The following is a 13,531-nucleotide window of genomic DNA, read 5'->3' on the forward strand; positions in this document are numbered from 1 at the left end:
TTGAGGTATCACCCTGGGATGCTTTTTAAACAGTATTGAAGGAGTTCCCATATATGTTGGGCACTTATTGGCTGCTTTTCTTTATTATTTGGTCCAAGTCATCAATCTCAAAAATTATTTTTATTTTTTTATTTTTTATAATTAAATAAATTAATATGGAGGCACAATTATATTTTTTTTCTACAAAACTAATTTCAAACATTTAAGCATACGCCTGTCAAAAGATTTTTAAGATCATGAGAAACATTTCAGTCAAGTGTTTCAAAAGTTTTGACCAGTAGTGTGTGTGTATATACTGTATATATATATATATATATATATATATATATATATATATATATATATATATATATATATATATATACAGGTGCATCTCAATAAATTAGAATGTCGTGGAAAAGTTCATTTATTTCAGTAATTCAACTCAAATTGTGAAACTCGTGTATTACATAAATTCAGTGCACACAGACTGAAGTAGTTTAAGTCTTTGGTTCTTTTAATTGTGATGATTTTGGCTCACATTTAACAAAAACCCACCAATTCACTATCTCAAAAAATTAGAATATGGTGACATGCCAATCAGCTAATCAACTCAAAACACCTGCAAAGGTTTCCTGAGCCTTCAAAATGGTCTCTCAGTTTGGTTCACTAGGCTACACAATCATGGGGAAGACTGCTGATCTGACAGTTGTCCAGAAGACAATCATTGACACCCTTCACAAGGAGGGTAAGCCACAAACATTCATTGCCAAAGAAGCTGGCTGTTCACAGAGTGCTGTATCCAAGCATGTAAACAGAAAGTTGAGTGGAAGGAAAAAGTGTGGAAGAAAAAGATGCACAACCAACCGAGAGAACCGCAGCCTTATGAGGATTGTCAAGCAAAATCGATTCAAGAATTTGGGTGAACTTCACAAGGAATGGACTGAGGCTGGGGTCAAGGCATCAACCACACACAGACATGTCAAGGAATTTGGCTACAGTTGTCGTATTCCTCTTGTTAAGCCACTCCTGAACCACAGACAACATCAGTGGCATCTTACCTGGGCTAAGGAGAAGAAAAACTGGACTGTTGCCCAGTGTTCCAAAGTCCTCTTTTCAGATGAGAGCAAGTTTTGTATTTCATTTGGAAACCAAGGTCCTAGAGTCTGGAGGAAGGGTGGAGAAGCTCATAGCCCAAGTTGCTTGAAGTCCAGTGTTAAGTTTCCACAGTCTGTGATGATTTGGGGTGCAATGTCATCTGCTGGTGTTGGTCCATTGTGTTTTTTGAAAATCAAAGTCACTGCACCCGTTTACCAAGAAATTTTGGAGCACTTCATGCTTCCTTCTGCTGACCAGCTTTTTAAAGATGCTGATTTCATTTTCCAGCAGGATTTGGCACCTGCCCACACTGCCAAAAGCACCAAAAGTTGGTTAAATGACCATGGTGTTGGTGTGCTTGACTGGCCAGCAAACTCACCAGACCTGAACCCCATAGAGAAATGGGGTATTGTCAAGAGGAAAATGAGAAACAAGAGACCAAAAAATTCAGATGAGCTGAAGGCCACTGTCAAAGAAACCTGGGCTTCCATACCACCTCAGCAGTGCCACAAACTGATCACCTCCATGCCATGCCGAATTGAGGCAGTAATTAAAGCAAAAGGAGCCCCTACCAAGTATTGAGTACATATACAGTAAATTAACATACTTTCCAGAAGGCCAACAATTCACAAAAAATGTTTTTTTTATTGGTTTTATGATGTATTCTAATTTTTTGAGATAGTGAATTGGTGGGTTTTTGTTAAATGTGAGCAAAATCATCACAATTAAAAGAACCAAAGACTTAAACTACTTCAGTCTGTGTGCATTGGATTTATTTAATACACGAGTTTCACAATTTGAGTTGAATTACTGAAATAAATGAACTTTTCCACGACATTCTAATTTATTGAGATGCACCTGTATATATATATATATATATATATATATATATATATATATATATAAGAAAACAACAAACCTCTTTTTAACTAACTAATATTATTTATTAAGGTTTATTTAACTCATTCAATTATTAGTTATTTTACTTATTACTTATTTAATTTCACTTCTGTTAAAATGAAGACATGGCAGTTTGCCTGAAAGAACACAAAACATTTGGATCTGTAACATGATTTACACGTGGTCCGGAGCAGGTGTTAATCTTGTTCGTACCAACTAATATTACACTTTCATGAATCCGAGAATTTACGTCAGAACAGCTTTACGAATGATTTAAACATAAATTCATACTGCTCATGTTTCATGAATGAGGCCCATTGTGCATTGAACTGCGGAAAGCTGAAAGGGACAAAAATAGTTTGTTTTAGTTTTTTGTCATCTTTTACAGTACTTACTTTTAAAAGACGCAACTTCTTCTTTAAGTGAATCTGAGGACAATAGAAATCAGGTTTTGGTTTTAGTTCCAGTAATATTTAAATATTTACTTTATTAAATTACACCTCACATATTTCAGATTTTATTAAAAAATACTGATTATCATATTACAATATTTCTTAAAAAGATGGTCCTATAAATATCCACAGAGGTCTGGGCTAAGTCCTGAATATCCACCGTCTCTAGAACCACCCCGAAGCTCAGTTAATACAGGTACTCCACAAAAAATATCTTTGAATTCTGTTCTATACATCATGTTTGCGCTTAGATTAAATGCAAGTATAATTGGGAGAAACAGTGCACTGTTATATTCGTGCATGCTGTCTTTGTCTTATTTTACTTTTTTGCACTGAATTATCATGCAGTAACACATTGACATTGTTGGGCCTCATGTATTCAGATAGAAGACAAAGGCAGGCCTAATACAGTTGTAAAAACCTAACTCAAGCCCCCACCTTCCAAGTCGTAAATCTTACTGATAAAAATCGCACCAAAATCAAACAAAGGGAGTCCAAAACAGACTACAAATCCATGAAGCCTTGCTCACTAAAGGATCGAACTCTCAACTCCTATTGGATGAGGCACACAACAGAACGTCCCTCAAACATGAAATCATCAGGAGTTGAAATACCTCTGAAATGCTTCCGGGATTTGCTTCCAGCGACTTTGTTCACCGAATATAGACGTAGCTCTTTGCTGCTCTCAGGTGCAACCTCGTGGCACAAGGAAGTAACGTCCGACTTGAAACTGTGGCCATACAATCTCCATCTCGCTGGATGAGTTGAGATTACTCTGTGTTCAACCGAACACTCTAACGGATCCGAAGGAGACCGCCGAGCAATTCGCATCTTCATCCGTTTGCCTACAGAAGTGAAGAGATTAAAGATTTCTCTTCCATCTTCAATCAAGTCGATGTTTCTGAGTTCTCCGCCAGCCCGCCGAGAATCAACAGCCGTGCCGCCCGCCGACAGAGCGAGGAAACGGCCTCCCGTCATCACCTGAGCCTCAAGGAACCGGGTCAGAGTTAAAGGATGGAGGAAAACACATTCTACCTGTGTCCTCATGCGATTCAAGTAAGATGTTTATGTCTGGGCAGAGATAGAATATTATAGTGTGTTATTCTTGTGTTTCAAGGTTTTTGCTTGTACAGTTTACGGATCGCCATGTCCGCTTATTATTAATACTCAGGGTATTAATTATCACGATTTTGTTTTGCTGTATTGTGGTCCAACCAAATTGGATTGTTGTGCAATTTTGCCATCGCGGGTGAGACCGCAACTGAGTTCATCCATTAAAGAGTCAAATAACGCGGGACTGTTTACGAGCCGTCCACCGCGTCTCTGAGCAATGAACTAAACAGCTGCTTTCTCTCCCACGATCGCGAAATCAGCTTTAGGGCTGTCACTTCTCTCTCTCTCTCTCGTACTAACCACACACGCACACATACAGGCACGCGACCCCTCACAAACATTCTGGCACACATTTTTGGCTCGTAGATAGCTTAAATGCTAAAGCCCAGCTTTGTCCCTAAGCTATCGTACAAGTGGATACACGCGGTAACTGGTAGACTCCATCTCCGCCCCATTCGCGGTCATATTCCCTGGCCGGTAGTCTCACGTGACATACTCTCCACGAGAGTCACGTCCGCCATTTTGTGCGCGTCCCTCCTTACACACACACACCTTATGTGTTATAGGATTATTTTATTTCCATATCTAATCATATCACTGTTTAGTTTGTAGTTGTAAGTCAGAAGTTTATTGACTGCATTGTATTAATTATTAATTGATATTACTGCATAAATAAACTTTTGTTTATATTACAAAGAGAAGTGTTTTGGTTTGTTTTGCATACACCTGTGTCATGCTGACGGGATGTCAGTGCTCGGATTCAAACCTTCATTCATTGTTTTTTCCAGAAAATCGATATTCTTCGGATGTCGATTTTCCTAAGAAAACAATCTAATATTGAGACTTAATATTCGGTTATTAGTCCCTGATTTCAGGGTGGTGCCCCGTCAATGTTAATCCTTATTAATATTCTATTGATTTTTGATAATTGATAATTATCTTTGATGATTGAATTTGAATGATCAATAAGCTAGTGTTAATTTTAATTAATGTTTCATCGATGTTAACAGTTAAAGATTATCTTTGATAATTGTTGATTTAAAGGATTCAAAAAGCTAACATTGATTCTCATCAATGTTCTATTGATTTTAATAATTATTAATTATTGCTAATAACCAAACTTGCTCCTAAACGTAGCACACTACATTTACTGGAGCCCCATATGAGGTTTTAATGAGTTAGATCCAATTAATTAATTTAAATATTAATTAATATCTACAGAAATAATTATTAATTATTTCTGATAGTAACACTGATCTAAACAACCAGTAAAGCCCTACAACCTAGTGACTGATGAATTTCATTATGAAATCAGATACCCTCCCCTCAAAATCCTTACAGAAGTGATCAAAAGAGACGCAGATTACGACCAGGTGTTAACTGGGTCATGTCTCACCTGTACAATTGTGATCGGATCGCCCAAGATGCATCTTAATGCCAGATGTAAACAGGGCTTATCTCTGTCCATTCTCTTCCTCTACCCTCTAATAATGTCTTTCTCCAGTCTCACTCTGTCCTTTTCTTTAGTGTCTAGCTCTCTCCTCTGTCTCTGTCCTCTGACTCTTCCTCTGTCCTCTTTGGTCTCCAGTGCCATCACTTCCTCATCTCCTCATTTGTTTCTTAATCTCATATACATTTTTATAGCTCTAACCTTTTTAACCTGTCAGCTTTCTTATTCAACCTGATCAGCCCCGTCCCACATACTTTTTCTAACCCTTGTCTACTGTATCTCATTCCCACATTTTATGTTCTTTCCCTCTTTTTTTTTTTTTTTTTTTGTCCTGGTGTATCTCATTCTTTCTCTCTCTGTTGTGTCCCTCTCCTCTTCCTTTTCTTCCTCCCTGCTCTGGCCTCACTGGCTCCAGTCGGAACCCAGCAGGCTGCAGCTACTCCCCTGGCTGTCTGCGTGCAGGACCCCCATCTGATGGGCGCTGAGACACAGCCAAAAGCACAAAGCTGGACAAGCCCCATTCCCTGACTTCTCAACTGAGAGAGAACTCCTTGGACACCCTGCTCAAAACAGCTGAGACAGAGCATAACATATAATAATTCTTATGTACTTATTTTTAAAACATCTCAGGATCTGATCATTCCTGGCATTAGAAAATGTAAGCTGCAGTTAAAAGACATAAATAACAAGTGACACAAATAGGTCCCTTGACTCCTGGAGTATTCAAAGTACAGACTGACTGCTGATGAAAAGGTTCACAATCATTTGTATTTTTATTTCTGATTTGGTGCATTTTTGTTTCATCGAACTTTCAAATCTACCCCAAAAGATAAAAGAACCGTCAGATTTATAGATTCATACAAAGTTTAAAAATGTTTTTGCTGGAAACTGATGAATGATATTTTTGATTTCTAAACACATTAAATTATACACAGATCACAAAATCGTTTATACTAGACCTTGTGTAGATGTTAGCAGATTTCTTTATGCAAATGTTTTAATATAATCTTCTTTCAGGACACCAATAAACACATCTTGAAAGCTATTGGCTCTGATATGGTTTTAAATGCTGGATCCAGCAAGGTAAAACTCCAGTGTCTAAAACATCATGTTACGGCGCTCGTTCGCATAACACATTTAAGATGGATATTGTGTTAAAGAACAGGTGTGTGTCTAGCCAGTTCTGTGCTGTATTACTGTATACAACCTTATATCATAACTGCATAGCCGTGATTCATGTCCAGAGGTGTCACACCAAGTCTGCTCAGATGAAACATGTCACGACCATAGACACAGGGCCCAATTAAAGGGAGGAATTAAATGGGACTCAGTGACCCTCTGAGGAATTTCACAAGGATGCTCTATATTCACTGTCAAACTTTGGGGTTGCACCCTGTCTTTAAGTACTTTCACCTGTTAATTAAGCCTTCCAAACTCCAGTCAAGGGGAAATGTGTGCAGCCAGACACTTTGCAAAGAAAAATGGCCAGCTCACAACTCAAGATGTCCTAATGTAAATATTTGACCAAGGTTGTGTATTGGACGCAAGTCTATTACACGTGGAGAAGGAAGTGGACTGATTTCAGTGCCATTAGCAGGTTTAGCAGGCCCTTTGGTTTGCTTAAAATCCTACTAAATTGCCTCAAAAAGCCAAGCCAAACAACCGCAGGTCAGGAAAGTTCGGTGACATTAGAACGGACAGACTCCAAAGGGTGGCGACATGTGCTCATAAGCTAACTTAGTGGCTCCATTCCCAGCTGTAAATACTGAGCCTCATCACCAAGAAGAGGAGGAGAAGGCATTAAAGGAATGTTCTGGGTTTATTACAAGCTAGGCTCAACCAACAGCATTTGTGGCATAATGCTGATTACCACCAAAAATTATTAACTTGTTCATTTAGGTAAAAAAAAAAAAAAAAACTACAATTGCGGTTACAGTAAGGCACTTACCATGGAAGTGAATGGAGCCAGTCCATAAACATTAAAATACAATTTTTTTCAAAAGTATAGCAACAAGACGTAAACATTAAGCATGATAACATGACTTTTGTGTAATAATTGCTGCGTTTTCCAAAAGCATTGCACGCTTAAGTTGATTGTAGAGACCATTGGCGCAGATGGTTTCTGCAATCTATTTAGGCTTATGATGCTTTTGGGAAACGCAGCCCTGATCTGTGTAAAGTTATATGCAATATTAGAACTTCATTGTCATGACAATGAAACCCTGTTATCCCAGTTCTGGTTATAACTCAAGAGACAGGTTAAGAAGTGATTTTATTCCACTAAAGTCATGCTATTATGAACATTTTACATGTATGCATTTGGCTGACACTTTCATCCAAAGCAACTTACAGTGCCCTGATTACAGGGACAATCCCCCTGGAGCAACCTGGAGTTAAGTGCCTTGCTCAAGGACACAATGGTGGTGGTTGTGGGGATTGAACCAACAACCTTCCACTTACCAGTTCAGTGCTTTAGTCCACTACACTACCACCACACCATGTATTATGTTTTGTGACTATACATTTGAAACGATATGTATGTTAGTGTTTATGGACCAGCCTCATTCACTATTATTGTAATTTTGTGACCACAATTTTTGTTTATTTCTTTCTTTCTTTATTTTTAAATGAGGGTTGAGTTGTAATACAAATATCATTGATTGAGCTTAACTTGTATTGAACCTGGAACACTTCACACAAAAAGGAAAATTTTATCATTATTCTCTCCCCCTTTTGTTCTTAACCCAAATGACTTTCGTTCTTATTTTGAACACAAAAGGAAATGTTAGGCCAAATCACTGTTCTCTTTTACTGCATCTTGGTTTTCCATACAATGAAAGTGAATGGTGACTGAGACTTCCAACATCTGCCTTACATCTCCTTTTGTGTTACACAAGCCTACATTTAATAGTAAATTGGGACAACAAATGGGCATTGCCATGAAAGCTCTGTGTTTCAAAGTTGTCTTTTCAATTCCATAGTTGTTCAGTTTTGATTTAATTAGCTAATTACACAAAAAACTCTCCAAGAACAGTGGTTCTGATAGCATTTTGTGCCAGCTCTTAGGGGATGGTTGGTTACAGATAACTAGCTTGTTTAATGTGTGGCCTATGTGCAATAGTGTGGGCTGTGATTGCAGTGCTACATTCTGGAGACAGAGCTAAGCTCTGACAAATGTTTTGACGGCCCGTGGGAGCTGGAGGAAGGGCTGTCTGTTTTCAGAGTGGAGAATCCAACATTGAAGATAAGATAACGCATATTAACTGACTGATTGGCAATAGCCCTTCATTGGCAACACATTTCCATGCTTAAGGGATCATATGTGAAATCTAAGTATTAAACTCTCCCACACTTCAAATGAAGATAATTCCGATTCAAGAGCATGACATGCTTTCTGTTACTAATTAAGACCGCATGTTAATTTGAGTTTGCTTGCCAAAGAAAAAGCAGCATTTGTTTGTGTGCGTGCATGTGTACATACGCTCTCCGGTACAAGCCACCCAATCCTGTGCCAAGCGTGAGTCCACAGGAGGAGGGCTCAGCCGAGCCCCCTCTACTTTAAGACCCTCCCAGCAGCAGAGAGATATCAGTTACTCTCTTATGGAGCAGAGAATCAGTGATACATGGGACCAAAGCTGAGCAGACGCTGTGTGTCTTTTCCCAGGGAGACACTCAGTCACAGTTGTTTGTAGATGCGTAAGGAGATCTGTGCTCACTCTCGCAGGCAGGCTGTTGATATCGTGCTCTGATAGGTTGGACTGAAGTGAAAGGGCTGAAGTGAATTGATGCTTTGACACTGGAATCGTACACTGAGCAGAATGACTCTACTGGGCTCTGAACATTCCATTCTGATTCGCAGCAAGTTTAAATCAGGTGAGATATGTGTGTGTATGTATGTGTGTGTGTGTGTGTGTGTGTGTGTGTGTGGTGGTGCAGGTGCTTCACTTTTCACTTCATTTTTCACCTCATTATTTCATTTAACATGGCATGACAAATTCTTACACAAAACAATTAATAATAAGTAATATGCTTTTTTTATTCAGTAACAATATCTAAAAATGTTGCAAACATTGACATCCGATTAATATATTTATATTTAAAACATATTTAAGCCCTGGTACAGTGAATTTGATAACAGACTGCATTCGGCGACACAAGTACCTGTTGGTCGTTGTTTAGCTCTCACCCATACTGCTTCCAAATTCTGTTTCCAAAAAGCCTGAAGTGCTTTGATACAGGGGTCAAAGGTTATCAAGAATCACCTCCATATCACTTAACCTGTCTTAGAGATGGAAGCAATACCCTCTGATCTAAATATCTATTTTTTTTTTTTTTTTTTTTCATAAGTCAAGCTTCTGACAGCCAAGGTTTACTCCCCAGCAGACAAAATGTAGATCAGCTTTCCTCTCAAATGGTACATTTGATTCCACAGCACTCTGGTTTGGCACAGTAATGGATCACCAGACAAAATTACTGACAAAATTGAGCTCTTCCTCCAACAAAGGGAAATGACCTCTGTGCTCAAGGGAAGTAAAGACGTAATATTCTGGTCCACACAGTGGCATGATGGGAATATCTTAAACATTGGCTTGTTGTGACCAATGCAGATTCTTGCTCTGATACTTCACAGATGTGAAGTTGTGCACCCGTTCGTGTTGGTGTCGGCACTGACTGAAGCTCTCGTTCCATGTGTGCATAAGTATGTGATTGAGCTGGGTTGATAGGAATCTTACATTGTGTTCCCTGTGGACGTGTTTGGCTCATTGTGGTACTTCGTCAGGGACAACAGCCCACTCCCACCACTGCGTAGAGATTACGTAACCCAGCGACTCAGACGTTTGGACAATTCCGAATGGCATCTTCTATACTGATGCCTCTTGAGGTCAAGTTGTTGAACATAGGAAATAAATATCACTAATGAGATCTCGTTAATATCTCAATTATTTCTCCTAGACAGCAATGAGATTAACTGGAGAGCAAATGGAGACTTTTGCTTAAGTCTCCTCCTTCTTAGTTGTTTCACCTTAGAAAAATAGACAGTCATATTTGTCTCCTGAGCTATGCTGTAAGAAGTGGTTACCTGCAATTGTTACTTTTAGAAGCTAGTATTACCTAATCTAACCCTTAAACTTTTTTTCATAACCTAATGTATTCAGGTTGATTCAGACTTTTTAAATAATGTTTTGACTTGAATCAAACCAATTAATTTAGATGATACCTCATGAAACACATTTTTAGGTTAACCTTTTTTTGTGTGTGTGTATATGATCCACATTTATTTTATAAACTCTTATGGTATGTCAACAACTGTCTTATATGTTTCTATTTCTATTTCTTCAAAGGAATTTGAGGACAAACCTCTGAGATGAAAACAATACTTAAATTAAACCTAATTTAAATTAAACCTAATGAAAACATTAAATCTCCTGAGCTATAAAAGACCAACCACCGAGTGATATAAATTTCCCTCTGGGTGAGTGCTGTTATTCCGGTTTTAAAGAGCATCACAGAGATGTTAACTGGCATTATATTAGAAAAGGGATGCAGAGTGACTTTTATAAATTGTATGACATGCCATTACAGCTGTTGGTGCAAGTGTACTGGATCGCAGGGATGGTGCCAATATTTTGGGGGGCTGTGCAGGGTACAGTGATCAGTCTGGGATGGCACCGAAATTTTGTCGGGGTTGGGGGGTGTGCTAGTGTTATATCGTCTGACCGTGGGGGGGGGTGCGAGTGTTATATCGTCAGACTGGGGCGGTGTCTGTGAGTGGGGGGGGGGGGGGGCACATTGGGGGCCCACAAAATGTATTGAAGCTTTTCAATGCCAGTATTTAAAAGTTTGAAAGTTTTCAAAGCAGCATTTAAACTTTGAAATAATAGCACAGTGAACATTAAAAACCGTTAAACTGCATCATGTTGTTTGTCTTTGTGTATGCATATGTGTGGGTGGGTGGATAAAATGCTCACAGAATGCTTGATAAAAGGGTTTGTCCTCTGGTGGAATCAGTCAGTTCTCCCAGCATACAGTCTCTCTGTGGCCCATTCACGCATGGGTAATTAACAACTTTTCATATGTCCTTCACTAAATCTCAGAGCTGAAATTAAACAAGCAACTGCACTGTAGATCTTTGTTATATCTAACAGCTTATCTTAGACATTGAGTCTAATGTTCAGAATAGTAGTAGATCAACAGGGGTTTTTCAGTGACAGATTCTTAAATATGGACTTTTAAATTAACAACTTTAAAATATGGACCAAACATACTGGGACCACACAATTCAACTGTCATCTGTAAAAGTGCCCCTGGCTCCCATGGCAACAGCTGTCTGTGTGATGTTTAAGCTGGCATTTGGTGGTGTCATGAACTTTAAGTTCTGGTTGAGATGCATCACCATGTGCACAAGCATAAACTAACCTCAAAGTATGAACGCACATGTGACAGGAGGTGCCTGTGTCATGTCAAGATTACAGCCTTGCTATTTACAGGCAATGTAGTTAACATCAAAAGTTCAAGGCAATTGTTTAGTCGTGCAGTCTTTCTGATATAGCTCATGATATTTTAGTTTAATAGAGTTACACAACTGAAATAAGCTGTTTTTTTTTTTTTACGAAACGAGGACAAAGTGTGTTCAATAATTTATACTCACAATATGTTACAAATTTTAATGGGGATATTTTATCGTAGCATGTGTATTGTGAAATTGCATAATTATTGTGTAATTATTTGTCATCATTTGGACAAATTGTACAGGGTACAAGTTGTTTTTGCAGGTATAGCCTATGCCTTGAAGACAACCGCTGCAGCTATTTTTGTACTATTGAGTCAGCTCATCTGGTTTTGATTGCTGAGAACATTATTTGATCTAGTTTGTCTGCAAAGCTGTGATCATTCTTATTGAGGGCAACGACTTGGGGCAGTCATGAGCTCTGGTACTTTATTTTGCCCTGGTAAAGTGTTTTGCTTTTATTAATTCACCTGTTTTTGGAGCTGGACCGAAGCTCTGCCTTTAATGGGATTGTTTACCCATAAATTAAAATTCTCTGATCATTTACTCAACCGCGGATTGTTCCAAACCCGTCTGACTTTTTTTTTTTTCGTGGAACGCAAAGGCAGAATGTTAGTCTCCATTTACTTTCATTGCATTACTTTTCACTTTTTTTTTTTTTTTCCCCATACAAATGAAAGTGAATGGTGACTGAGGCTGCCTTACACTGACTTTTGTGATCCACATAAGAAAGAAAGTCATATGGGTTTGGAACAATATGAGGAAGAGTACATTTTTTTTTTTTTTTAAAGTAAGTGATTTAATTGAGCACAGACAAGAGGTTCAGTGCTTATTCTTAAGGAGAAAGAACAGCACTATAGCATTAAAAGTTTGATCTAGATTGGTCCAGATTGAATTTCTTTCCATCTGCCAAAAACAGACTGATATATTGGCAGTGATTGTCTTAAGTTCATATCAGCGATCATGTGCGAAACTGCCAGTATTGTTTGTGCATGAGAGACTGTTTCTGTGTGCCAAGGCAGAACATCATTAGATTTCTCTTATTTGTCCACAGACTTGCAGTCCATGACAGTTGCTGGCATTGGACACAGAAGCACAGGTTGCCCAGTATGTGACCTAAACAAAAGCAGATGTATGCAGATTGCTTTCGTGTGATATCAGCGGTATGAGTGAATATATGGCCATTGCCTTTGCATCAACTGCCCAATTATGCAGCTGCTTGGTTGATTTGCAATATATGGGAGAACAAACGAGCGAACAAATGAACATTGACAAGAACAAGAACAAGAACTGGTGCATGTCCATATGGTCACCAACCAACATAACCTTGTTTCAGGAATTATATGTTATTTATAGAAAAGAGAAGCCATTTATTCCTTATTCTTCAAAGTCATAAGGATATTCACGTAAGGTATAATGTACAGTCACCCCGTAATTATCGCAGAATAAACTTCCTCAGAGTGATAAAAGACCTCATTCGGAGTCCTGATCACCTTGTTGGGGTTTATTTGCGATAATGACCGACTGACTTTACAATTCACTGCTCGTTACATGACTACTTAACAAAAAACAAAAATGGATTTGAAATATTGATTTGAGTTGAAATTATTTTATTCTGTATGTTGAAAGAAAGCACCAAGTGATGTGTGATCATGTTGTCCCACCAGACATATTTGCATCGGTTTCAGTGAGTTTACCTTCCCACATGGCTCGACCGGCAGCGTGTTGCACCCAGAGACCTGGGTTCGTATCCACGTTGAAGCCAAGAAATAACTGCGTTCGCTTAATCATTGACGAGTGTGATTTGCAGGTTGCACTTTTCCCCCTGACATTTCATTTTTACTCCACTAATGGTTAGGTTTAGGTTTGGGTTGGGGGGGTAGAGTCCATAAAATATGCATTCCTCTTCACTGTATTACATCCTGTACAGCCGAAAGGAACTTTTGGCGAACTCTCCTGGACATAAATGGAGCTCACACATGCCTACACGCCCTGCAACACTTACTGCTTTGGCCACTGGGGGCAGTGTTT

General features: G+C 38.7%; 1 protein-coding gene across 11 annotated transcripts in view; it reads left to right on the forward strand.

The window, feature by feature from the left end:
• The window catches only part of LOC127427498 (myocardin-like), a 212,819-nt gene that overhangs the window by 157,021 nt on the left and 42,267 nt on the right, over positions 1-13,531 (forward strand). For 3 of the 11 annotated variants that reach the window (XM_051675150.1, XM_051675159.1, XM_051675154.1), the window contains exon 1: positions 7,059-8,865. The exons of the other annotated variants lie outside the window; for them this stretch is intronic. In XM_051675150.1, the coding sequence (XP_051531110.1) occupies positions 8,811-8,865 (55 nt within the window). In that variant the 5' untranslated portion in view covers positions 7,059-8,810. Of the gene's footprint in view, positions 1-7,058; positions 8,866-13,531 lie in introns of those variants that run through there. 11 annotated transcript variants of the gene reach the window in all.

This window comes from Myxocyprinus asiaticus, chromosome 36 (genome assembly GCF_019703515.2).
Source record: "Myxocyprinus asiaticus isolate MX2 ecotype Aquarium Trade chromosome 36, UBuf_Myxa_2, whole genome shotgun sequence".
Classification (NCBI taxonomy): domain Eukaryota; kingdom Metazoa; phylum Chordata; class Actinopteri; order Cypriniformes; family Catostomidae; genus Myxocyprinus; species Myxocyprinus asiaticus.